The sequence below is a fragment of the Parus major genome, chromosome 15 (genome assembly GCF_001522545.3).
Source record: "Parus major isolate Abel chromosome 15, Parus_major1.1, whole genome shotgun sequence".
NCBI classification, from domain to species: domain Eukaryota; kingdom Metazoa; phylum Chordata; class Aves; order Passeriformes; family Paridae; genus Parus; species Parus major.
Window position 1 is genome coordinate 12,514,600 of NC_031784.1, and position 21,936 is coordinate 12,536,535.

Below are 21,936 nucleotides of genomic sequence, written 5' to 3' on the forward strand. Positions count from 1 at the left end.
AAGCAGGAATGCACCAATGCGGCGCGGGAGGGGTGGGGTTGTCATGGCCACAGGGCTGGGACGCCGAGGCCTAGCACAGGACCCGGGCCCGGCGTTTCTTCTCCGCTGTTGCTACTGATTCCTCCGGTTCTCCAGCACTCCTGGAGACCGCCGGGCCCGGGGGTTAGCGTGCCGGTCCCTCTCCAGCAGCCTGTCCCAGCAGGGCGTTCCCTCCATCCCAGGCTTGCTGACCCCATCTCTCCCTGGCCTGGTGGCCCCGTTGTTCCTGGGCCGTGTCCCACACCATGGCGCACCTCCTGGGCCACCGCGGCTGCATGGAGAGCCTGCGGGCCGACCTGCGGGACCTGCAGGCCGCCATCGCCGACGTGTCCTCCCGGGCCGGCGCCGTGCGCTTCCCCTCATGGAAGTTCCCCGACAAGGTGTCCTGCGAGCTGGACATGTCGGTGCTGCTGCAGCGCTACAGGCACAGCGACAGCGAGCCCCAGTTCAGCCAGCACGCACATGTGGTGCTGCTGGAGCTGCTCATAGACAGGTGAGAGGCACCAGCACCCCGGGGCGGCCCCTGCCCCGGGCAGGACAGGGAGTTGTGTGTCTGAACTTACCCAAGTTTTGGGCAACTTGGCACAGAAAAAACTTGAAGCTGTTAGAGAGTGTCCAAATGCGGGCTGAGAGGGTGGTGAAGGGCTGAGGGTGACAGCACTTGGTCTGTTCAGCTGGAACAGAGCAGACTGAGGTCAGACCTCACCGGGGCTGCAGCTCCTCCTGGGGAACTGCTCTGATCTCTGTGACCGGGGATGGGATTCAAAGGAATGGCTCGAGCTGTGCCACACAAGTTTAGGCTGCATATCAGGAAAAGGTTCTTCCCTCAGAAGGTGCTCAGGCACTGAAGAGGTTCCCCAGGGAATGATCACAGAATCAGCTAGGTTAGAAAAGACCTTGGAGATCATCAAGTCCACGCTATGACATAACACCACTTTATTGATTAAACCATGGCACCAAGAGCCACATCACGGCCCCAAGGCTGCCAGAGCTCCAGGAGCCTTTGGACAATGCTCTCAAGCACAGGGTGGGATTGTTGGGGTATCTGTGCAGGGCCAGGAGCTGGGCTTGATGATCCCTGGGTCCCTTCCAGTTCAGGATATCCCATGATTTCATGAAGTTTTTTAGATGCTTTGTTCCCCATGTATTTCCATGATGAGCAGTGCCAGCACCTCGGCCTCATGCCCTGCTGAGCTTTAAAACCCAGCTCATTTCCCTGCTTAGAGCTCCCAGCACAAACTGGCCACGAAGAAGCAGAGCCAGACATGATCCACCCAGGAGCTGAGGTGGAGCAGATGGGACAGGCTTGTTAAACTGCCTCCCAAAGCATAACTGAAACACTTCAGCATTTTTGCAATTTTTTGGAAACATTAGGACACAGATGCATCGACAGCCTTGGGAGGCCAAAGCCCCTTCTGCAGTCTGGGTGAAATAAATACAGCTCTGCTTTAAAAGATGAGCCATTCTCACTGAGCTGTTGGCCCTAAAAGTCAGGATTTGCAGCAGCATGGGTGCCCCAAATGAGTGGGGGGAGCTTGATCACAGCCTCTTGGAAGTGGCTGCTCCATGAAGCGATCCATGCCTGGGGAGTCCCCGGAGTAACAATCCCACCCTCCTGCCTCACACCAGCTTTGCTGGGTGATGGGAGTGGGCTGACCTCGGTGCCCCAGCTCACATTCCCAGCTGCTCCAAGTTGTTTTTCCCTCGGCACAGGCTGCTGCTGCTGCTGCAGAGCTTCACTGGCTACGCCGAGACGCTGCTGAGCGGGCAAGCGGTGCCGCCGGCGCGGGGCCTGGGGCCCTGCATGTCCGCGGGGCTCACGGCCAGGACCTTCTGGAGCACCATGCTCAAACTTGGGGCCTTCTGCCAGCAGCTCCAGGATGAGGTGGGACACCTGGGGACATCCCATGAGCTGAGTCACTCCCCTCTCTGCAGGATTTGGATCGTGGTCCTTCTCAACACCCTGTGGCCACGCCAGATGTGTGTGCACCCTTTGAGTGCTGGCCTCTGTGTCACACATCTGTTCCCTCCCAGCCTGAGCCCCTTCCCTCCAGCACTCCCAGCTGTGCCAATGCATCCATCCTGCTCTAGGATCTCGGGATGGGTGAGCTGGGCTGCCTCTAGAGCTTGGAAAATATTCTCCTACTGCCAAAATGTTGCAGCTCTGCTGATCCCACTGTGGATCTGAGCTGCCCCAAGACAGTTAAATAACTGGTGGTAAAAACAACCTCTCCTGCATTTCATTTTCCCCAAAATGATCTTTCTCATGGAAAAGTCTCACAACAATCCATGTGGCAAAACCAGGAGGCAGTGCAGGGGGTGGGAAAGAAGGGATTGCTGGGGAGTTGGAAGTTGCTGTCCTATCTCCACACCTGATTAGGTTTTTATGGGTCATCTTCACTTTGATCTGGGCCCCAGTTTAATTCTGTGCTCTGTCCCTCAGGAGAAGGCTTGCAAGCGGGAGATCCCCACACAGCAATCCACTCCACCTTCTGCTCCCCAGGCTGGGAAATATCAGAAGGAGCACCTAAAATGCCTCTTGCCAGATGTTTTGGAGTCAGGAACTGCCCCAGAGGCTGCCCAGTCATCTGTGTGCCCATGTCCAAGTGTCCATGTGCCGGCCAGCTCAGACAGCTCCCAGCCCAGGGCTGGCCCCAGCCTGGCTCTGAGCACCCGCAGTGTCCCCACACAGACCCCAGGGTCACCCCTGGGCTCCTGTGACACCTGCTCCAGCACCCAGGCCAGCCTCCACGAGGTGAGCAGAGCCATCACCAGCATCTGCCAGAGCCAGAACATCCCTTCTGCTCTCAGCAAATTCCAGGAGGTGCTGAAGGACAGCGCAGAGAGAAGGAACCTCTCTGCAACAGACATGAGCTACTGGGCCTCGGAGCAGAGCAAGGCCCTCTCCCGGATCAGTAAACACCTCCAGGGGCTGCTGCAGCAGGTGAACCCCCTGAAGGCTGAGCTGGAAGAGATGGGCAAACAGGAGAAGAAGCTGCAGAAACAGGTTGAGGACTTTTCCAGGAAGCTGCAGGCAGAGAAGGATGCCCGAGCAGAGCAGCAGAGGAAGGCTGAGCAGAGCCTGAAAGCCAAGGACAAGGAGCATTCCGAGGCTGTGGCCAGGCTGGAGCAGGACAAGGACGATCTCCGGAGAGGTACAGAGCTGTTCCCAGCATCCCCTCCCACGCCCGGGGGCATTTGCAGAAGAACAGAGTCCATGGGCAAATTTTGGCCCCACCACGACCAGCAGGGCGTTTTGTAGCTGCTGGGGGATTTTCCCTGCTGTGAGGCTAATCCCAGGCACTGGGAGTTTGTGTCCTATTATTTCCCTGATAGCACAACACCATCACTTGACAAAAACACTTTGGTGTGGCTGTTTGCTTCCCCTTGGTTTAGGTGGTTTTTTTTTGAGGAACTGATTAATGAGAGAGTTTTCTTGCTGGTTTAGGAGCTGCTCTGCTGGAGGAGCGACTCTCAGCCCTGAAGGAGGAACTGGCAGAGAAGCAGGTGGCTGTGCAGGAGCTGGGTAAGGGGCTCACCCAGGGGCTCATTCAGCTCACACCTCTCCCCTCTCACCCTGGCCTCTTGAGTGTTTCACACCCACAGAGCCCCCAGCACGCCCAGACTGGGCTGTGGGGATGGGCAGAGAATGGGCCTCCTTCACAGCAGCACCTCAACATCACCCAGTGCCAGAGTGAGCTGATACTGATGGAAGTTTGAGGGGGGCCACAGGCCTTCTGTCAGACCTGTCTCCCTTTGCCAGGGCCTGTGGAGGGCATGAGGTGCCCCTGAACCACAGAATCATGGACTGGTTTGGATGGGCAGGGATATTAAAGCCCATCCATTCCCACCGCTGCCATGGCAGGGACACCTCCCACTGTCCCAGGCTGCTCCAAGCCCCAATGTCCAGCCTGGCCTTGGGCACTGCCAGGGATCCAGGGGCAGCCCCAGCTGCTCTGGGCACCCTGTGTGGGCGGACCACCCAGCTGGTCCGCCCACCCTGCCAGGGAATAATCTCTTCCCCCTATCCCATCCATCCCTGCCCTCTGGCAGTGGGAAGCCATTCCCTGTGTCCTGTCCCTCCATCCCTTGTCCCAAGCCCCTCTCCAGCTCTTTTGGAACCCCTCCAGGCACTGGGAAAGGTTCTTAAGTTCTCTCTGGAGCCTTCTTTTCTTCAGGCTGAACACCCCCATCCCTCTCATCACCTCCATGGTCCTCCAGCATCTCGCCCCTACCCAGCCTGGGCCACGGTGGCTGTGTCTTCCCAGAGCTCTCCAAGACCACCTTGCTGGAAAAGATGACCACAATGGTTGCCCGGAGCCAGGTGCTGGAGCTGGAGGAGAAGGTGCAGGTGCTCATAGGCCAGAGGGACAGCCTGGACCAGGAGCTGAATGCCACCAGGGTGCAGCTGGAGAAGGAGAAGGTCCGTGTGGAGAGCATGTTCCAGCACGAGGAGGTACAGCCGGCTCTGGAGTGGACGGCTGAGCTGCTGCTCCGTGTCAGGGCTGTGGGGAATGGGTGCCACAGCCCCACACAGGCTCACCCCCACCACCACAGTCCCTGCAGGCTAAGCAGAGGACCCTGCTGCAGCAGCTGAACAGCCTGGACCAGGAGCGTGAGGAGCTGCAGACCAGTCTGGCCGAGGCCGAGGAGGAGAACGCCCGGCTGGTGGAGCAGCTGGAGCAGAGCCAGGAGCAGAGTGGGAAACAGCTCCAGGCACAGCAGGTGAGTGCTGGTACCCAGGTGTGGGACACAGGCTGTGCCACAGGGCTGTCAGGACACTGCTCTGTCCCACAGCCAGATTTCCCAGGAGGGATACTCTGGGGCCTAGGGTGACACTGTCACATGGTCACATCCTCTTGGGATTCCCTGGGGAAGAGCCCTCTCCCTCCACCCTGTGCCAGACAAGTCTCTGGTGGAGTCAGGGCAGAGGGGAGCAGCAAGAAGGGACATCTTGAGGTGCTTCCACATCTCCAGTCTTCTGTTCTTGGACACCTGGACATGCTGCACACTTCACAGTTGGTGCTGCTGCTTCCAGCACACACAGGGATCTCACAGCTAAAACCCTGTACATTGTCACTGTCCCCAGTGCCACAGGACATCCACCCATCAGGGAAGGGTGGGAGCTTTCCATGAGGGGCTGAGTCCTCACTCCTGCAAACTTCATTTCCTCCCCACTGTACCACACAGGAGCTGCTGGACACGCTGCAGGAGGAGAAGCTGGCACTGGAGCAGTCCATCCTGGAGCTGCAGGCAAACACATCCCAGCTGCAGGAACAGGCACAGGAGCTGAGGGAGCGGGAAAGGCTCCTGGTGTTCTTCCCTGATCTCCACATCCCCACTGAGACGCAGTTTGAGAGTAAGGGAGCAGATGGCAGCAGAGTGTGTTTGTGCCTTGGGGTCTCTGGAGCTCTCAGGGGATCCTGCTGTCCCACTGATAACCAGGAAGGGCTCAGAGCCCGTGCAAAGCACCCATCCCTGCATGGGTGCCGTGCATCCCACATTTTGGGGCAGGATACACAGCAGGACCAGGACATGGCAGAGCTTCCTCTGCCCACGGGGCTTGGGGTCCCAGCTGCCACTTCCCGGGCAGTGCCGGTGCTCCCTGCCCAGGGCAGGCTCCTTTCCTTGGGAGGCAGGAGGGCTGGCCATGCCTCTGAGCAGGCAGGCAGCAGCTGCAAGCTGGGCTCTCTTGGATTTTGTTTGCAGGCAGCGGGAACTTGACAGAGGACATGGAGAGTCAGCTCCAGGCCAACACCATCCGGATCGAGGTGCTGGAGCGAGAGAACGCACAGCTCGAGGCTCTGCTCGCCAAGGTGAAGGCAGCAGCTGAGCAGGGCGTGCTCAAGGTGAGCTGGGTGCCACAGGGGTGGGTGCTGTGTACCCCAAAACCACCCCCTGGCCCCCAGACACCCTCTGAGGACCCTGTGAGGGCCAAGCCCAGGCTGCACATGTTGCTGGGAGGTCGCTCTGGTTTAACTGGTGTTGCCTGGGTTGGTTCCAGCTCCTTCCCATCACTGACCACCAGCTGTGGTGGCCAAGGGATGTGATTAGAGCTGAAGCTGGTGGTGGGAAATTTCACCTGCTCTTCTCTTCCCCAGCTTGTCCCAGAGGCCCAGCTGGGGTCCCAGCTCCACAGGGAGGCTGGCAGGCAGGACCCTGGGTGAGTAGGAACCCAGAGGAAGAGGCTGGGGGCGTGTTCCCTGCTCTTCTTCCCCTTTGACTGCTCCCACCCCACAGGCGGCTCAGCAGTGGAAGCAGCAGGGACAGCACAGGGACGCCAGGATGCACAAACAAGGCCTGGCATGGAGCTGCCAGCAGCCACAACTCCAAACAACTCCAGGCAGAGCCCACATCCCAGGCCAAACCCTGCCTAACGCTCTCAGTGCGACGCCTGGGGCTGGGCCTCCCGTCACACCACACCGGGGCTCACCACAAATAAACACAGATCAGTCTGAACTTCCCAACAGAGAAATTGTGTTATACCAGCAGCCACCTGCCCTGCCCAGGGGACCTCATTACCAGTTCTTTGTGCATTAGGAAGGTGCATTCCCTTGGGAAACCCGGGCTCCGCCTGGTTCCTTGGGGAGCTGCTCCAGGGACGTTCCTGGGCACTGGAGCTCAGTCACCCATGGCTGTGCCACTGCTGCAGTCCCCAAAAGAGCCCTGGGCAGGACACAGCATGTACTAACTCCTGCCAGGAATCATTCCCAAGAGGGGACTGGGATGTGGCCACACTTGGAAGAGGAAAGCAGAGCTGGCCTGGGATGAGAGGAGTCTGAGCCACCCTTAGCCCACCAGCACAGCCACAACCTGGGAAAGTCATTTCCCCCTTCCACGAACACCCAGAGGGGCTGGGAGTCACTGGTGCAGGCTGGCCCTGACCTCTGAGCTGCCTCCCCAGCACTTTGAGCGCCATGCAAGCCCCACACAAACCACACAGCCAGCCTTGCTCCATGTTTAATAGGGACGGATACGTGCCATGTTGCAGCCCGTGGGGCAGGACCCAGGCAGGGCTCACAGCAGGTCCCCAGTGACTGTGCTGGGTGAGCCAAGCCCTGTGTTGGCTCTGCAGCTGACTCGTGCCATCCTTTCTAATAAGTTATTATAAATAAAGTGTCTGACCCCTGCCCTCCCACACTGAGGCTGTGAGTCTCCCCACAGCCCTGGCAGGTCTGTCACCCACCTCCCAGAGGGGCTGGCACTGCAGCCAGGCTCTGCCTACCCTGCCACAGCCACCAGCAAATAGACAAAAAACCCAAGACTTAAAAAAATTGCTGTGAGCAGGGCAAGAGCACAGCAGGAATAGGTCTCTCCCTGCCCTAGCTCCCACCCCAATACACCCACGGGTGCCCCAAATCTTCCCTCCCCAACACTGCCCATCTGGACCCCCACCCCTCTACTCACACCCAGCAGGAGAGCCCCGAGCCCTTCCCTCTCCAAAGTCTGGGCACTGTGCCGGGCACAGCCACACCAACCCTGCTCCGGCAGCAAGCGCCACTCACCAGGCACCCCCTGCCCCCCTCCCTGTCCCTGGAGCGGCCGTGCTCTGTCCCTGGAGTGTGTCCTCAGGCCAGCTAGCTGTCTGTGCAGCAGTTCCCTGCAAGGGAGGACAGACAGCCTTGGCACAGGGAGCCTGGCAGGCTCCAGGCCCTCCCTGGCCCGTTCCCCAGGGCCAGCGGGGGCTCAGCTGGGTGCCAGGGCGGTTCTCACCCAGGATGTTGCGCTTGCAGAGAGGGCAGGTCTGCTGCAGCAGGAGCCAGGGATCCACACAGTCCCGGTGGAACTCATGGGAGCAGGGCAGCACCCGCAGCCACTGCCAGCAGGGAAGTGAGGGCACATGTGAGCACAGCCGGGTGGCAGGGACACAGCCCAGACCCTGGCAGGGACACCCTGGCCCTGGCCAGTGACTGGAGGCTCAGCCCAGGGTGGGCTCCAGTCCTCCCAGTCCCACCTGGCTCTTGTGGAACTGGTCCAGGCAGACAGCACAGCTGTCGATCTCGCAGGCCCGGCTCCGGGGCGGTTTCCCGGGATGGTACCGCCGGGTTTTCAGCGCCAACAGCCGCTGCCGGATGTGCCGCTTCAGGTCCAGCTGTGGGGACAGAGCCGAGGGTCAGAGCCCACCCCAAAACCCCCAGCACGGAGCACAGCGGAGACATTCCCACATTCCCACCTCGGCATCCCGCTCCGACAGGTCCTGCCGCGACTGGCGCTGCGCCTGCACCATGACGCCGGTGCAGAGCAGCAGGGCGATCAGCAGGATGGTGTTCCACAGCTGCTGCAGGTACTTCTGTGGGGACAGCACAGTGGGGATGGCAGCCAGAGAGCCCAGCCCCACTCCCAGCCCCACCCAAACCCCAGTGCCGTACCTGCACCTGCGAGCTGCTCTCCCCGGGACAGATGACCCCCTGCCACTCCCCGTAGAGGCCCCCTCGGGACAGGCCACAGGTTGACCACAGCGTGAGGGTCACTCCCTGCAAGGCAGGACACGGCATTGCTGATGGCCACAGCAGCGTCCAGCAATGCCAGCACACGTGTCCTGGGAGGAGGAACACTGGTGCTGCCAGCTGCTCTGTTCCCAGTGGATCCCTTCCCTGCTCCCTGCAGCTGCTTCCCATGGATAAGAGGAGTTTGGCTGGGCACAGTCATGCCCTCCCACTGGCAGAATGAGGAAGAGGAGGACACACAAACATACCAGGTTCTCTAGCAGCACTGCCTGGTACGTGATCTTTGCCGTAGCCCGGAGCCCACTGTGAGCAAAGAGAAAGTGTCCATTCCATGGACACAGCAGGATCCAGACACAGCTCTCTAGTGCCAGGGGCATCCCCTCCCCACACAGCCAGACAGTCACCAAGGGGGACCAGACCAACAGACAGGGGAGGTGACAACAAGAAACTTCCTCCCCAGCTGTGCCCAGCCCTCAGTGATCTTGCAGAGAGCTCTTCCTCCCAACCTCATGCCTCAGTTTCCCCATGTGTGACACCATGGCAGCAATCCCAATATCCCATGTCAGGAGGATTGACAGGGTCCCACTGCTGCTGGCAGTGAGAACAAACACCCACGGAGGTTGTGGGGATGCTGGTGCCACAAGAAGAAATAACTGGTCTCAATGATTTCTACTGAGAGTCCTAAAGCTCTTGGGTGAGGCCACTGTCACACCTGCCACCACATGGGGAACCATGGAAGGGCTACAGCCCTGGGGAAGGGCTGGATCTGACCCAGATCCCCTCTGGAAACACATCTCAGCCCCAGCTGGCCTTGGCATGGCGCAACACCACCCCAGCAAACACCATGGGCTGAGTGAGAAACCCCCAGGGTGGTCCCTGGGTGTCACAGCCTGCAGAGTGACCAGGCAGGGTTCAGCCCCTCCCACACCCCAGCCCGTACCGCAGCAGCGCTCCCAGCAGCCTGGTGACGTTGTCCGAGGACTGGATGACGATGACGGGCTTGGCGAGCAGCTGGGACACGTCCAGCTGCACCGGGAGGGAAGCGGAGCCGTCAGCGGGGCATGATCCCCGCCCGGCCCCACCGCCGGCACTGTCCTACCTCACGGATGGTGTTCTGGTTCAGCGCCAGGATGAGCAGGGCAGAGGCCCCCAGCACCAGGGCCCGCTTCATCTGCAGGGACAGAGGGGACACGATCAGGGGACAGCGGGGCTGTGTCACCAGCAAGCTCCTGTCCTGCTGCAGGAAGCACCCAGCACCTCTTTGCCAGGGTGAAGGGTCACAAGGGACCCAAGAGGGGACAGAAACTGTCAGAGACCCCCTTGGCCACCAAGCACAGACCAGGACCCCCTGGATCTGGCCAGGAGACATCCCAGGTGACACCTCTGCAGTTTTGTGACCTGCAACACCACAGAAGCCCTCAAGCCAGGCAGGGGACAGAGCGAGGCAGAGGGGACAGGGCCAGGCAGAGGGGACAGGGCCAGGCAGAGGGTCACCTTGGTGACAACGGCGGTGGTGAAGGACTCCTCCTTGGCACCCCGGGGGCCCTCGGCCGGCTCCTCCGTGCCCACGGGCACCACCCCGATCCAGCTGTCAGCAGCACCCAGCTCCGGCTCCACGTCACCCACCTGGGGACATGGCAAGGAGAGGGAGAGCTGCGATGGATCCCAAGGTTCAGGGCATCCCCAAAGCACCTCCATGTTCCCAGGGGTCCTGGGGAGCCAGGCACTGTATGGGGACAGGGACAGCAGCTGGGGTAACACAGGGAACACGGCCTGGCCCCCGCTCTGCACCTTCCTGCACCTGCACCTTCTCTCTGCTGCTGGCCACACCAGAGCAGCGCTACCTGTCCTGGTCAGCCCCCAGTGTCCCAGGCGTCCCCACCAATCGCCCAGTGCCTCCCAGTGCCCTTCAGTTCCCACTTCTCCCCTGCCTCACTCATGTCCCAGTGCCCAAGGACTCACCCCAGCACCCACAGTGCCCACCGACCCCTCCTCCCACACTGACCACTGCCCTGCCAATGCCCACTGGTCTCGATATCTCGCAGTTCCCCCCGATTCCCCCTCATCACTGCCACCAGCACCCCCGTCCCCACCCCCAAACCGAGCAGCCTGTCATGTCTCCCAGTGCCCCCCAGTCTCCAGTGTTCCCCTCCCTCCCTCCCTCCCTTACTGCCCCCCTGGCCTCCCCAGTATCTCCCAGTTCCCTCCAGCTCCCCCTCGCCAGTGCCAGCAACCCCCCCCAGCCCCATTCCCCGTCTCCCCGCGCTCACCAGCACCAGGCGGCCTTGGATCTCCATCTCCTCCCGCTCCCCCCGCGGGCCCCCCCGGCCCGGCCCGGCCCGGCCGCCCCCCGCTCCCAGCACGGCCCCGCGCAGAGTGTACGAGCCGCCGGGCCCCGCGGCCCCGCTGCCGGCCCCGGCCCCGGCCGGCCCCTCCGCCCCGGGCCCCGACACGGCCACCTCGACCCGCGCGGGGGTCGCGGGCCCCGAGCCGGCCCGGCCGAGCGCCAGCAGCGGGGCGAGCAGGGCCGCCCGCACCGCCGCCATGGCTGCGCGCACCGCGCCCCGCAGCGCCCCCTGCCGGACGGGAGGACCCGCCATGCCCCCCACCGCCCGCAGGGGGAGCCCGAGAGCCCGCACCGGGACCGGGACCGGGATGGGGACAGGGACAGGGAAAGGGACCGGGACCGGGACCGGGACCGGGATGGGGACAGGGACAGGGAAAGGGACCGGGACCGGGACCGGGACCGGGATGGGGACAGGGACAGGGAAAGGGAAAGGGACACGGACGGGGACAGGGACAGGACAGGAAAAGGGATAGGGACTGGGACAAGGGTCGGGATACAGGGATGGAGATACAGGGATACAGGGATGGAGATGGGGATGGGGATGATGGGGATGCAGACCAGGATGAGGACAGAGAGCAGGAGAGTTACACTGACAGGGAGTGGGGACCGAGACTGAGACAGCAGCAACAACCACGACCAAGCTGGACACAGGGACAGAGCAAGGACAAAGACGGTGATGAGGACAGGGACCGGGATGGAGACCAGGAAGAGAACACGGACCAAGAGAGGGACAGGGACAAGGAATGGGGACTAGGATGGAGATTGAGACAGGGACAAGGGCTGAGACTGGGATGGGAACCAGCACTGGAACAGGGATGGAGCAGGGATAAGGACAAGGATGAGATTGGGATGGAAACAGGAACAAGGAGAGGCACTGGAAGAACAGGGAGTGGGAGCAACACAGGGACAAAGGCCAGGACCAGGACTGGGATGGGAACAGGGAGAGGGATCAGGAGAATGGGAATCGGGAGAGAGATGGGACAGGGACTAGGAGTGGGAGTAAGACAGGGACAAAGTCTGGGACTGGAATGGGAACCAGCAGCAACAGTAGGACAGGGATGGATGCAGGGACCAGGAAACCAACGGTCACCAGGAGAGTGACAGGGACAGGAACAGGCATGGGGACACAGATATCATGTCCACCACATCCCCATGTGTGGATACAGGGACTCATGGGGACACAGGGACACGTGTGCTCTGGGACAACAGGGACACGGGCACACCCCCAAGGTGACGTGGGCACAGCTGGGTGACATGAACACACACCAACACCCCAAAACTCAACTGCACCAGACACCCCTCAACACCCCCACCCGGGTGGGTGCCAGGCAGCCTCCAGTGCCACATCCTGACCCCTGGGTGCCACATCCTGGCCCTGCTCTGGCCACGTGTGCCCAGCACATGTGCCTCCGGGGGATTTGTCAGCTGGATTAGCCACAGCATGGGCCTAGGGTGACCTGCTTTTGGCAGCGGCCACGTCGGGGACGGGACTCGGGGCCGTGGGACCCAGTTCCCATGGCTGCAGGGTGCTGTGGGCCGGATCTGGGTGTGTCCCTGTGTCCCTCTTGTCCCCATCCATGTTGTAAGTGTGGGGGTGTAATCACAGGGTGGGCACGGTCTCTCCTCCCACAGCCACAGCCAGAGCCGGTTTAACCACACGGTGAAACATCCCGATTGCAACGGGTCTGGATGTGCCATAAACAACAGCCGGGAGCACAGCTGGCTTGGGAACCAGCCTGGAACGGAGAGCACGGACATGGGATTCGGGGGAACACCAAAATGGGGCCTGGGGATGCCTGCTGCCAGAGCTGCCCCATGGAGGGGACACGTGAGGGGTGCGAATGGCCCCATGGAGCATCCATAGGTTCATGGGATATGGTTGGCTTCCGGGACATCTGCAGCTCCAAGGGACACTTATGGGTCCACGGAACTTGGGTGGCTCTACGGGACATCTATGGGTCCCAGTTCCAAGGGACACATACGACTCCATGGCACATGAATGGCTCCTTGGAACATGCACAGATGGGACACAGGTGGCTCTGTGTGACATCCACAGCCTCAAGGGACATGTATGGTTTTATGGGATGTTCCATGGGTTATCCATGGACATGTGTAACTTTGTAGGACACCCATGGGACACCCACGGCTCCATGGGACACACACAGCCCTATGGGCATCCTGCTCCTGATCCCCATCTTCCAATCACTGCACCCGAGCCCTCAATCTGTCCCTGTCCCCATCTCCCATCCCTGTCCCAGGCCCTGCCCCCTCCACTCTCACCCTGTCCTTGCTCCACCTCCCATCCCTGTCACTGTCCCTTCTCCCTGACACCTGTCCCATATCACCATCTCCCATCCCACGGCCACATCTCCCTCCATACCCCAATGTCCTCCCACACCCTCTTTACCCCACAGTGTTGCCCAAACTCTCATAGGGCCCCCACCCTTCTGTACACTCCCTAACCCCCAGAGCCCCCTACACTCATCTCTCCCTTTCCCCCCCAAATCCTGACATCCCCCAAGGTCCCCTGAGCCCCTATACCCCCTGTTCCCCATATTCCCCGTGCACCCCTACCCCACATGTCCCCTACAGTCTCCAAGTCCCCTTGCTCCCATATCCCCCACACCCCCCGAGCCCCTCATACCCCGCAGGCCCTCTATGCCCCCACATCTCCAGTAGCCCCCATACTCCCCATAACCCCTAAGCCTTCTCATGCCCCCATATCCCCTATGGGCCCCATACCCTCCCACATCCTCCATGCCCCCACATCACTTAGAGCCCCCACACTCCCCTGCCCAAGTCCCCAGGCCCCCCTGGCCCTCCTCACACCTCCATATCCCCTCTAGCCCCCATACCCTTATAGCCCCCATATCCCTACAGCCCTCCATACCCCTCCATGCCCCCCATATCCCCCGTGTCTCCCTGTGCCCCCAAATTCCCCATAGCTCCCATAAGCCCCCAAGTCTCCCATACCCCCCTATAGCCCCCAAGCCCCTCTGTGCCCCCATATCCCCTCTGCCTCCATCACCCCCCGTGCCCGATCCCGGGGCGGCGGCGGGCGCTGACCGGGCGGGCAGGGGTCGGGCAGGGTCCAAGGCCGCGGGGGTGGGCGGGGGGCCGGGCCGGGCGGGGCGGGGGGCGGGCCCGGGGAGGTGCTCGGAGCCTTCCCGGCCGCCGGGGCCGGGCAGAGCCGCCCGCAGCGCACCATGAGCGGCCGCGCCGGGGACCTGAGCCCGCGGCAGGCGGAGGTGCTGGCCCAGGTGAGCTGGGACGGAGGGGCCGGGGGGCTGCGGGGGGACCGGGGCCAGGCCCAGGCCCGGGCTGTCCTCCCCGATGTGCGCTCGCATCCGCCGCGGGACCGGCAGCACCCGCACCCCAAACCCACCGGCAGCATTTCTGCTTCCGGCCCCGGGGGGCTCCACAGCTCCCCATACACCCCATACACCCCAAACCCACCGGCATCACCCCCACTCCCGGCCCCGGGGGGCTCCCACCGCCTCCTCCAGCCCCCCCATCCCGGACTCCAAACCCACCGCATCTCCCCCGCTCCGAGCTCCGCAGGGCTCCGCAGCCCAGAACTACCGGCTTCACCCCGATTCCTGGCCCCTGGGACATCCCATCGCCTTCAGGCTCCACCCCACCCCCTAAATCCGGCCCCGGGAGGCTCCCGCTGCCTCCATCCCTCATCCCGGACCCCAAACACCCGGGCCGAGCCCCACTGTGGCACTGCCCACCAGGGCAGGACCGTCCTGGCTGGCTCCTGAGGCTCCCGCTGGCTGGACCGTCCCGCTGGTGGGCCCCTATCGCTCTCCCATTCTCGCCGGGGCTCGGGATCCTCCTGCCTCACTGCAGGGCCCTTGGGACAGCAGTCTCCTGCCACCCCCATCCCACCCTGGACCCCGAGCCCACGAGCTGAGCCCCCCGTGGTGCTGCCCACCTGGGAAGGAACATCCCGCCTGTCCCACCAGACTGGGCCCCGCCGAACCCCAATATTCTTCCACCCTTCCCTTGGGACTGGAAAACTTCCTCCCCTCGCGCCGGGATTGCGGCCTGGGGACACCCAGCACCCGTGATTGTCACACACCACGGCCACCTCTGCCACCCCTCGTGTTTGGTGCCCGCCGTTATCGGGGTTCAGCGCACCCCTGTGCCTTTATCTTATCGCTGCCTTTCAGACCCAGCCAAATTCCACGGGCGGGCGATGACCCCGCCGGGTGCCAGCACGGGGGGCAGGGGCTGGCGTGGGGCACGGAGCCCAAACCGTGCCCGGTGCCAGCCGTGCCCTGGGCGGGTGAGGGAGATGAGTGGCCGAACCCGTTCGTCCACCACCACCGGCTTTGTCCCAGGGTGAAGGAGCTAATCCCGGGTTTAATTACCCCTAAATTCAGCGGGAGATAAGCTAATCAGGCTCATTAAGGGGAGGGCCTCGGCTGGTACGGAGATTTGAGCCGTAGCCTCGTTGGGGTGAGCGGGGCCACGTGCAGAGGGGACCCCGAGTGCCCCAAACCTCCCAGTTCTGCACCCCAACACCCTCCTGCCTGTGCTGGGAGGCTGTGACCCATTGGGGGGGTCACAAACAGCAGGGAACACAGTGACCAGCACCATCCCAAAGGATGCCACTAGTGGGGTCTGGTCTGCTTGGTCCCTCCCTGTAGTGTAGCACACTCCCTGAGGGGACCCCAAATCCCCCGGTCCTGCACCCCAACACCCTCCTGCTTGTGTCACGGGGCTGTGACCCACTGGAGCGTCACTGAAACGGGGATATGTGATGATCTGCTGGTGACAGGCTTCATCCCAAGGATGCCATTGGCAGGGCCTGGTCTGCCTGGTGCCTGCAGGACCCCTCTGAGGGGCCCCAGCTTTTCCAACCCCCCCAGTCCTGCACCCTGACACCCTCCTGCCTCTGCCAGGGGGGCTGTGACCCACTGGGGTGTCACTGGAGCAGGGGTACACAGTGACCACCTCCATCCATCCCAAAGGATCCCCTGGAGGGGATGAACCAGTCCCTGTGGGACACCCTGGAAGGAGCGGAGCGGTGACAGTCCACACTCGCACCTTACGCAAGGGCTTGGGGACACCTTGTGCTGGGGGACACCCAGAGCATGGCAGCCAGCCTGGGGACAGTCCCCTGCCAGGTGACCGCTGATCCTGGCTGCATGTGGGGCAGGGAGGGGACACAGAGTGACCCTTCTCCCCTGGAAATGTCCCAGTCCCAGTTGGCATGTTTTTGGGGGGACAAAGAAGGGACAAACCTCCAGGCTTGAGGTTTTTGGGATCAGGGATCCCTTCACCAACTGTCCCTCTTGTCCCCGCAGTTCCGGGAGAAGCTGCAGGACGTGCTGCCCTCCCTCCCCTCCCAGGACGACTATTTCCTCCTGAAATGGCTCCGAGGTAACCCCAAAGTGGGGAACAGCCCTGGTGGGGCAGGAGTCCCCATGGGGCTGGTGGGGGGCTGAGCTCTCTGTTCTCTTGCAGCGCGCTCCTTCGACCTGCCCAAGGCAGAGGCGATGCTCCGCAAGGTGAGTGGGGCACCCTGCTTTTGGGGGGACCCCGCTGTGCTGGGACATATCTGGCCTGGGACCCCCTGCCCTGGGCCACCACCCCCAAGGGAGACTCACACATGAGGTTCACCTTGTCCCAAATCTCACCCTGGCCTGCTCTGCCCCCGCTGCAGCACATCGAGGTCCGCAAGCACATGGATGCTGACAATATCATCGCCTGGGAGCCGCCTGAGGTGAGTGTCCCTGGCTTCCCGGGGTGGCCCTGGAGGGGACTGTCCCCCTGAGTGCCCTGGGGTGTGTGTGAGGTGCCCTGAGCCCCCTGTGCTCCCACAGGTGATTCGGAAGTACATGTCTGGTGGGATGTGCGGCTACGACCGGGAGGGCAGCCCGGTGTGGTACGAGATCATCGGGCCGCTGGACGCCAAGGGGCTGCTGTTCTCCGCCTCCAAGCAGGACCTGATCAAGAACAAGTTCCGGGACTGTGAACTGCTCCGGCATGCGTGTGACCAGCAGAGTGAAAAGGTGGGAACCTGCCCACGCTCTGCTGGCCCCAAGAGACCTGTGGGACCATGTCCCTGCCAGCTCCATGTGTGCCAGCTCCACATCTGGTCTGCCCCTACCAGTCATCATCTTCCCCAGCCCTACAGGTCCCTGCCAGCCCCATAAGTCCATGTCCATTCCCAAAACTCAAAGTCCTCCCCATACGTCCATCTCTGGTCCATCCCTACCAGGCAATGTCTTTGACAGCCCTATTTATCTTATAGGTCCATGTCCTGTCCATCCCCCTCAGCCTGTGTCCCTGCCAGCCTGTGTCCCGTCCATCCCCACCACCCAATGTCCTCCCCAGCCCCATACGTCCATCTCTGGTCCATCTCTCCAGCCAATGACCTCATTCACCAGCCCTACAGGTCCACATCCAGTTCATCTCCCTCAGCCTCACAAATCCATGTCCTGTCCACCTCACCATGGACCGTGTCCCTGCCAACCCCATATGTCCATCTCTGGTTCATCCTCCCACCCCACAACTCTGCATCCTGCCCATCCCCACCAGTTCCTGCTGTCCCTTAACTCAAATCCCTGACCCAGCTCCCACGATGTCCCTTCTCCCTACACCAACACTTGGCTGGAGGCTCTGGCTGGGGTGACCAGCCTGTTGAGGCCACCCCATCCCTGGACCTCCCCATGGGTCCTGCCTGATCCTCCCCATCCTCCTGTCCCAGCTGGGCAAGAAGATTGAGATGGTGATGATGGTGTACGACTGTGAGGGCCTGGGCCTGAAGCACCTCTGGAAGCCAGCTGTGGACACGTATGGGGAGGTGAGGGCTCCTGCCCACCCCCCTTCCCGCTGGCCCACAGCGGTCTGGCCTGATCCCTGGTCCCTGCAGTGCCCTGCACCCCCCAGTGTTCTGGGTGGGGTCCTGGTGGGTGCATGGCATGGGTGACCTGAGCTCCCCCTGCCCTACAGATCCTGTCCATGTTTGAAGAGAATTACCCTGAGTCCCTCAAGCGCCTCTTTATTGTGAAGGGTGAGTTCAGCCCTGGGGTCCTGCTCCTCTTACCCAGGTGCTGACACCCCCTAATGTCCCACTCTGCCCCCAGCCCCCAAGCTCTTCCCCGTGGCCTACAACCTGGTCAAGCACTTCCTGAGCGAGGACACGCGCAAGAAGGTCGTGGTGCTGGGATGTGAGTCCTGACCCTCCTTGAGGTGTCCCAAATGGGTCCCCCCTCTGCTGCTACCCCACCCAGGGGGGATACTCTAACTCACAGTCCCCCCAAACCCGCTGTCGTCCCCCCCAGCTAACTGGAAGGAGGTCCTGCAGAAGTACATCGACCCCGCGCAGATCCCGGTGGAGTATGGGGGGACGCTGACAGACCCTGACGGGGACCCCAAGTGCTCCAGCAAGGTAGGAGGGCCCCCCCCTGGGTTCTCTAGGGCTGCTGGGCAGTTCCCCCACCCCCACATCCTCCGTCCCTTCCAGATAAACTACGGGGGGGACGTGCCCCAGCATTACTACGTGCGGGACCAGCTGGCACAGAAGTACGAACACTCGGTCGTGGTCAACAGGGGCTCGTCCCACCAGGTCGAGTACGAGATCCTCTTCCCGGGCTGCGTTCTCAGGTGAGCGGCAGCTCCGTGCCGCAGGTGACAGCCGCAGTGTCCCCAGCCCCGCACCGGGTGACAGCCGCAGTGTCCCCAGCCCGCCGCAGCACCGCTCCTCCTCCGTGCAGGTGGCAGTTCCGCTCCGAGGGTGCTGACATCGGCTTCGGGGTGTACCTGAAGACCAAGGTGGGCGAGCGGCAGCGGGCGGCCGACATGACCGAGGTGCTCCCGAACCAGCGCTACAACGCACACATGGTGCCCGAGGACGGCTCCCTCACCTGCGCCACCCCCGGCATTTGTGAGTGCCGAGCCCTCCCCGGGACGCTGCGGGGACCCCCGGGGTGTCCCCCGTGTCCCTGACCCCTCCGTGTCCCTGACCTCTCCGTCCCCCCGCAGATGTCCTGCGCTTCGACAACACCTACAGCTTCCTCCACTCCAAGAAGGTGAGCTACAGCGTGGAGGTGCTGCTGCCCGACACCGCCTCCGCCCAGCAGATCCAGGGGGAGTCCCCCAACCACAGCCCCTGAGCCCCCTGGGCTGCACCGCGCCCCGAGGATGGCCCCGCAGGAAGATGGAGCCGGGGCCGAGCCCCGGAGCTGCCGGACTGAGGCGGGGGCCGGACGGGGCCGGGCCCCCCCAAGCTCTGTGCCTTACGTGGGTCCCGCACCCACCGCTGCTGCTGCCTGGGGTGGGGAGTAAAGGGATGGACTGAGCGGGGTCTGCTCCGCTTTGTGGCACCCCGCCGCCAGAACTGCCCCTGCTGCCCTCCAACCCAACCCCGCAACCCGCCCAGCTGCCCCCCAGCCCCACAACTGCTCCCCCCAGGCCCACAACTGCCCTTCCCAGCCCCATAACTCTGACCCCGGTCCCACAATCACCCACCTGGGCCCAGAACTGCCCCTGCTGCCCTCTCAGCCCCATAACCGCCCCCAGTACCATAACCAGCCCGGCTGCCCCCCAGCCCCACAACTGCCCCCTCACCCCATAACTGCTCCCCCCAGCCCCACAACTGCCCCCGAGCTGCCCCCGTGACCGCCGGGGAGGTGACGCCGCGGGGTCACGTGTGCATTCAGGCCACGCCCCCGCCGCCATCCCGCTGTCCCCGAGGGGCGGGGTCATGCAAATCAGAGCCCAGTGTGGGCGTGGTTTTGCACGTAGGACGGGGGGCGGGGCATGCGGCGGGAGCGGTGGCGCGCGCCATGGGGCAGAAGGAGCCCGACCTGTACCGGGACACGTGGGTCCGATACCTGGGTGAGCACCGGGAACCGGGCATCGGCACCGGGCACCGACACTGAGCGCTGACCCCGGGAACCGGGCACTGACATTGAGCGCTGACCCCGGGAAGCGGGTACCGGCACCGGGCACTGACATTGATAGCTGACACCGGAAGGCGGGCACTGACGCCGGGAACCGGGTACTGACATCGGGTACCGGCTGCGCAAATGGGGCAGTGATACCGGGCACCGGCCCCTGTCACAGGGTACCGACACCGGGAACTGGGCATTGACAGTGGGTGCTGACCTCAGGAACGGGGCAGCGGGATTGGGCACTGAGCACAGCACCGGACGCTGGTACCGGGTACCAACATCAGGCGCCACAGCAGGAACCAGGCACTGGCACCAGGAATGCTTTAGGAACGTGACAGCACACACTGTGTCGGGCACCGGCACCACACACTGCCCCTGGCGCCGGTGGGCACTGGCACCCAACACTGGCACCACAGAGTGCACCGGGTTCATGGTGCTGGGCACACGGCACCAAGTACTGCACACTGCACCGGGCACTGCGGGGTTCTGGTACCGGCTATCAGCACCTCACAGCGGGCCCTGGCACAGGGTGACAGCACTGCACACCAGCACCTGGTACCTGTCACCAGCACCGACACTAGCTAGTGCCATCATCCCCCAGCACCGTGCAGACACTGGAGAGCAGGACCAGTTCTGGGCACTGGGCACAGACACAGGTACCAGAACACTGTCACTAGCACTGGGCACAGACACGGGTACCAGAACACTGTCACTAGCACTGGGCACAGACATGGGTACCAGAACACTGGCACTAGCACTGGGCAGTCACAGCAGCACTGGCAGCACCCCCAGCCCAGCTGTCCTGCTGGCAGTGGGTCCAAGGAGACACGGGCACTCCAAACACCCTCTGTGCAACGTCCATCCAGTGACATTGGGACACCCTGGAGAGGTGACGTGGAGGCAGTCCCTGACCCTACCATCCCCTCAGGTTATGCCAACGAGGTGGGTGAGTCCTTCCGCCCACTGGTGCCAGTACCGGTGGTGTGGGCCAGCTACGGCGTGGCCACCGCCTACGTGACCGCCGACGCCATCGACAAGGGTCGGAAAGCTGCTGCTGTGAGTGCCACCCCTCCTCACCCCCCAGCCTCCCCATCCCCACCCTTCTACTGACCCCTGTATCCCCCCAGGCCCACGGGCAGGACCCCACACGTGTGGGGGTGGCCGTGGTGGACACCTTCGTGTGGCAGAGCCTGGCCTCGGTGGCCATCCCCGGCTTCACCATCAACCGGCTCTGTGCTGCCTCGCTGGCCCTGCTGGGGTCCCTCACCCGCTGGCCCCTGCCCGTGCGCCGCTGGACCACCACTGCCCTGGGGCTGGCTGCCATCCCCCTCATCATCACCCCCATCGACAGGTAACAGGACACCAGGACACCCAGGGGGACAGACAGGTGCCAGCACCCCATTCCCACAGCCCAGAGGGATGGAGCACATTTGTCTCCTTGGAGGCCAGGCCCAATCGGGGCTTGGAGCTGGGAGCAGGGGGTGGTGATGGGATGTCTCCGCTCCAAAGGGGCTTTGCTGGGGTCCAGCCAGGACATGTCCCTGCCAGGATGGGGATTATCCGGAGCTGAGCCGGGATTAGCACAGTGAGGCTGTGCTAAACCTGGTTTTGGTGGTGCTGGTGTCTCAGGGGATATTAAGGACAGCCCCACCCATCCCACATCACATCCACCGCCCCAGAGACACGCCCCCCCCGGGACCCCCTGACACTCTCTCCTGCCGTAGGACTGTGGATTTCCTGATGGATTCCAGCCTCCGCAAGCTTTACAAGACACCAGGAGAGCCCCCGCCGTCCCACTGAGCACTGCCCCACGTGCTCTGGGGAAACTGAGGCATGCTGCTCTGACCCACCTACTGTGACCCCTCACTCTGGTGCCCCCCAGAGTGGCCACCCTGCCCCACACTGGTCCTAATAAACCATTTCAAACATGACCCCAATGGGTGATGCTGAGGTGCCACCATGGCCAGGTCATGTCTTCTCCTGGGGGACACATGGGTCTGGGTGGGTCCCAAAACCTCAGGGGACTCCAGCTGGGAGAGGAGGTCTGTGCCTGCCCTAAGCAGCCCTGTTTTCCCCACTATGGAACATCTCCATCTCTACAGCCTCTTGGGACATCCTGGGGACTGTCCCCAAGGAGCTGCCACCATGTCCATGGTTTCCAAGGACACAAAATCCACCCACCCAGGAGTCACAG

General features: G+C 62.8%; 5 protein-coding genes across 5 annotated transcripts; 4 read left to right on the plus strand and 1 right to left on the minus strand.

Moving 5' to 3' along the window:
• Positions 1-36: 36 nt before the first annotated feature.
• On the plus strand, positions 37-536 carry LOC117245183 (coiled-coil domain-containing protein 157-like). The gene has a single exon (XM_033518145.1). It carries the CDS (start codon positions 285-287, stop codon positions 534-536), a length of 252 nt encoding a protein of 83 aa, XP_033374036.1. The 5' UTR covers positions 37-284.
• A 768-nt stretch (positions 537-1,304) lies between these two features.
• On the plus strand, positions 1,305-6,527 carry LOC107211861 (coiled-coil domain-containing protein 157). Its single transcript, XM_033518240.1, is given in 11 exon segments — positions 1,305-1,343; positions 1,753-1,812; positions 1,814-1,924; positions 2,483-3,194; positions 3,488-3,565; positions 4,308-4,495; positions 4,597-4,764; positions 5,230-5,398; positions 5,749-5,888; positions 6,141-6,202; positions 6,280-6,527. Coding segments are annotated over 11 exon segments (1,929 nt in total). The 3' UTR covers positions 6,482-6,527.
• On the minus strand, positions 6,500-11,032 carry RNF215 (ring finger protein 215). Its single transcript, XM_015644420.2, has 10 exons — positions 10,757-11,032; positions 9,981-10,112; positions 9,586-9,657; positions 9,427-9,512; positions 8,735-8,789; positions 8,409-8,513; positions 8,213-8,329; positions 7,994-8,131; positions 7,753-7,855; positions 6,500-7,639 (listed from the first exon to the last, which is right to left on the minus strand). Exons 1-10 carry the CDS (start codon positions 11,030-11,032, stop codon positions 7,617-7,619), a joined length of 1,107 nt encoding a protein of 368 aa, XP_015499906.1. The 3' UTR covers positions 6,500-7,616.
• A 2,955-nt stretch (positions 11,033-13,987) lies between these two features.
• On the plus strand, positions 13,988-19,148 carry SEC14L2 (SEC14 like lipid binding 2). The gene is made up of 12 exons (XM_015643443.2): positions 13,988-14,093; positions 16,149-16,224; positions 16,309-16,352; positions 16,508-16,567; positions 16,668-16,856; positions 17,555-17,650; positions 17,800-17,860; positions 17,934-18,017; positions 18,132-18,238; positions 18,314-18,453; positions 18,564-18,733; positions 18,832-19,148. Exons 1-12 carry the CDS (start codon positions 14,040-14,042, stop codon positions 18,960-18,962), a joined length of 1,212 nt encoding a protein of 403 aa, XP_015498929.1. The 5' UTR covers positions 13,988-14,039; the 3' UTR covers positions 18,963-19,148.
• Positions 19,149-19,594: 446 nt separating this feature from the next.
• On the plus strand, positions 19,595-21,673 carry MTFP1 (mitochondrial fission process 1). The gene is made up of 4 exons (XM_033518144.1): positions 19,595-20,398; positions 20,671-20,798; positions 20,870-21,093; positions 21,467-21,673. The coding sequence occupies exons 1-4, from the start codon at positions 20,173-20,175 to the stop codon at positions 21,540-21,542; spliced, it is 654 nt and encodes a 217-aa protein (XP_033374035.1). The 5' UTR covers positions 19,595-20,172; the 3' UTR covers positions 21,543-21,673.
• The last annotated feature ends 263 nt before the right edge of the window (positions 21,674-21,936 follow it).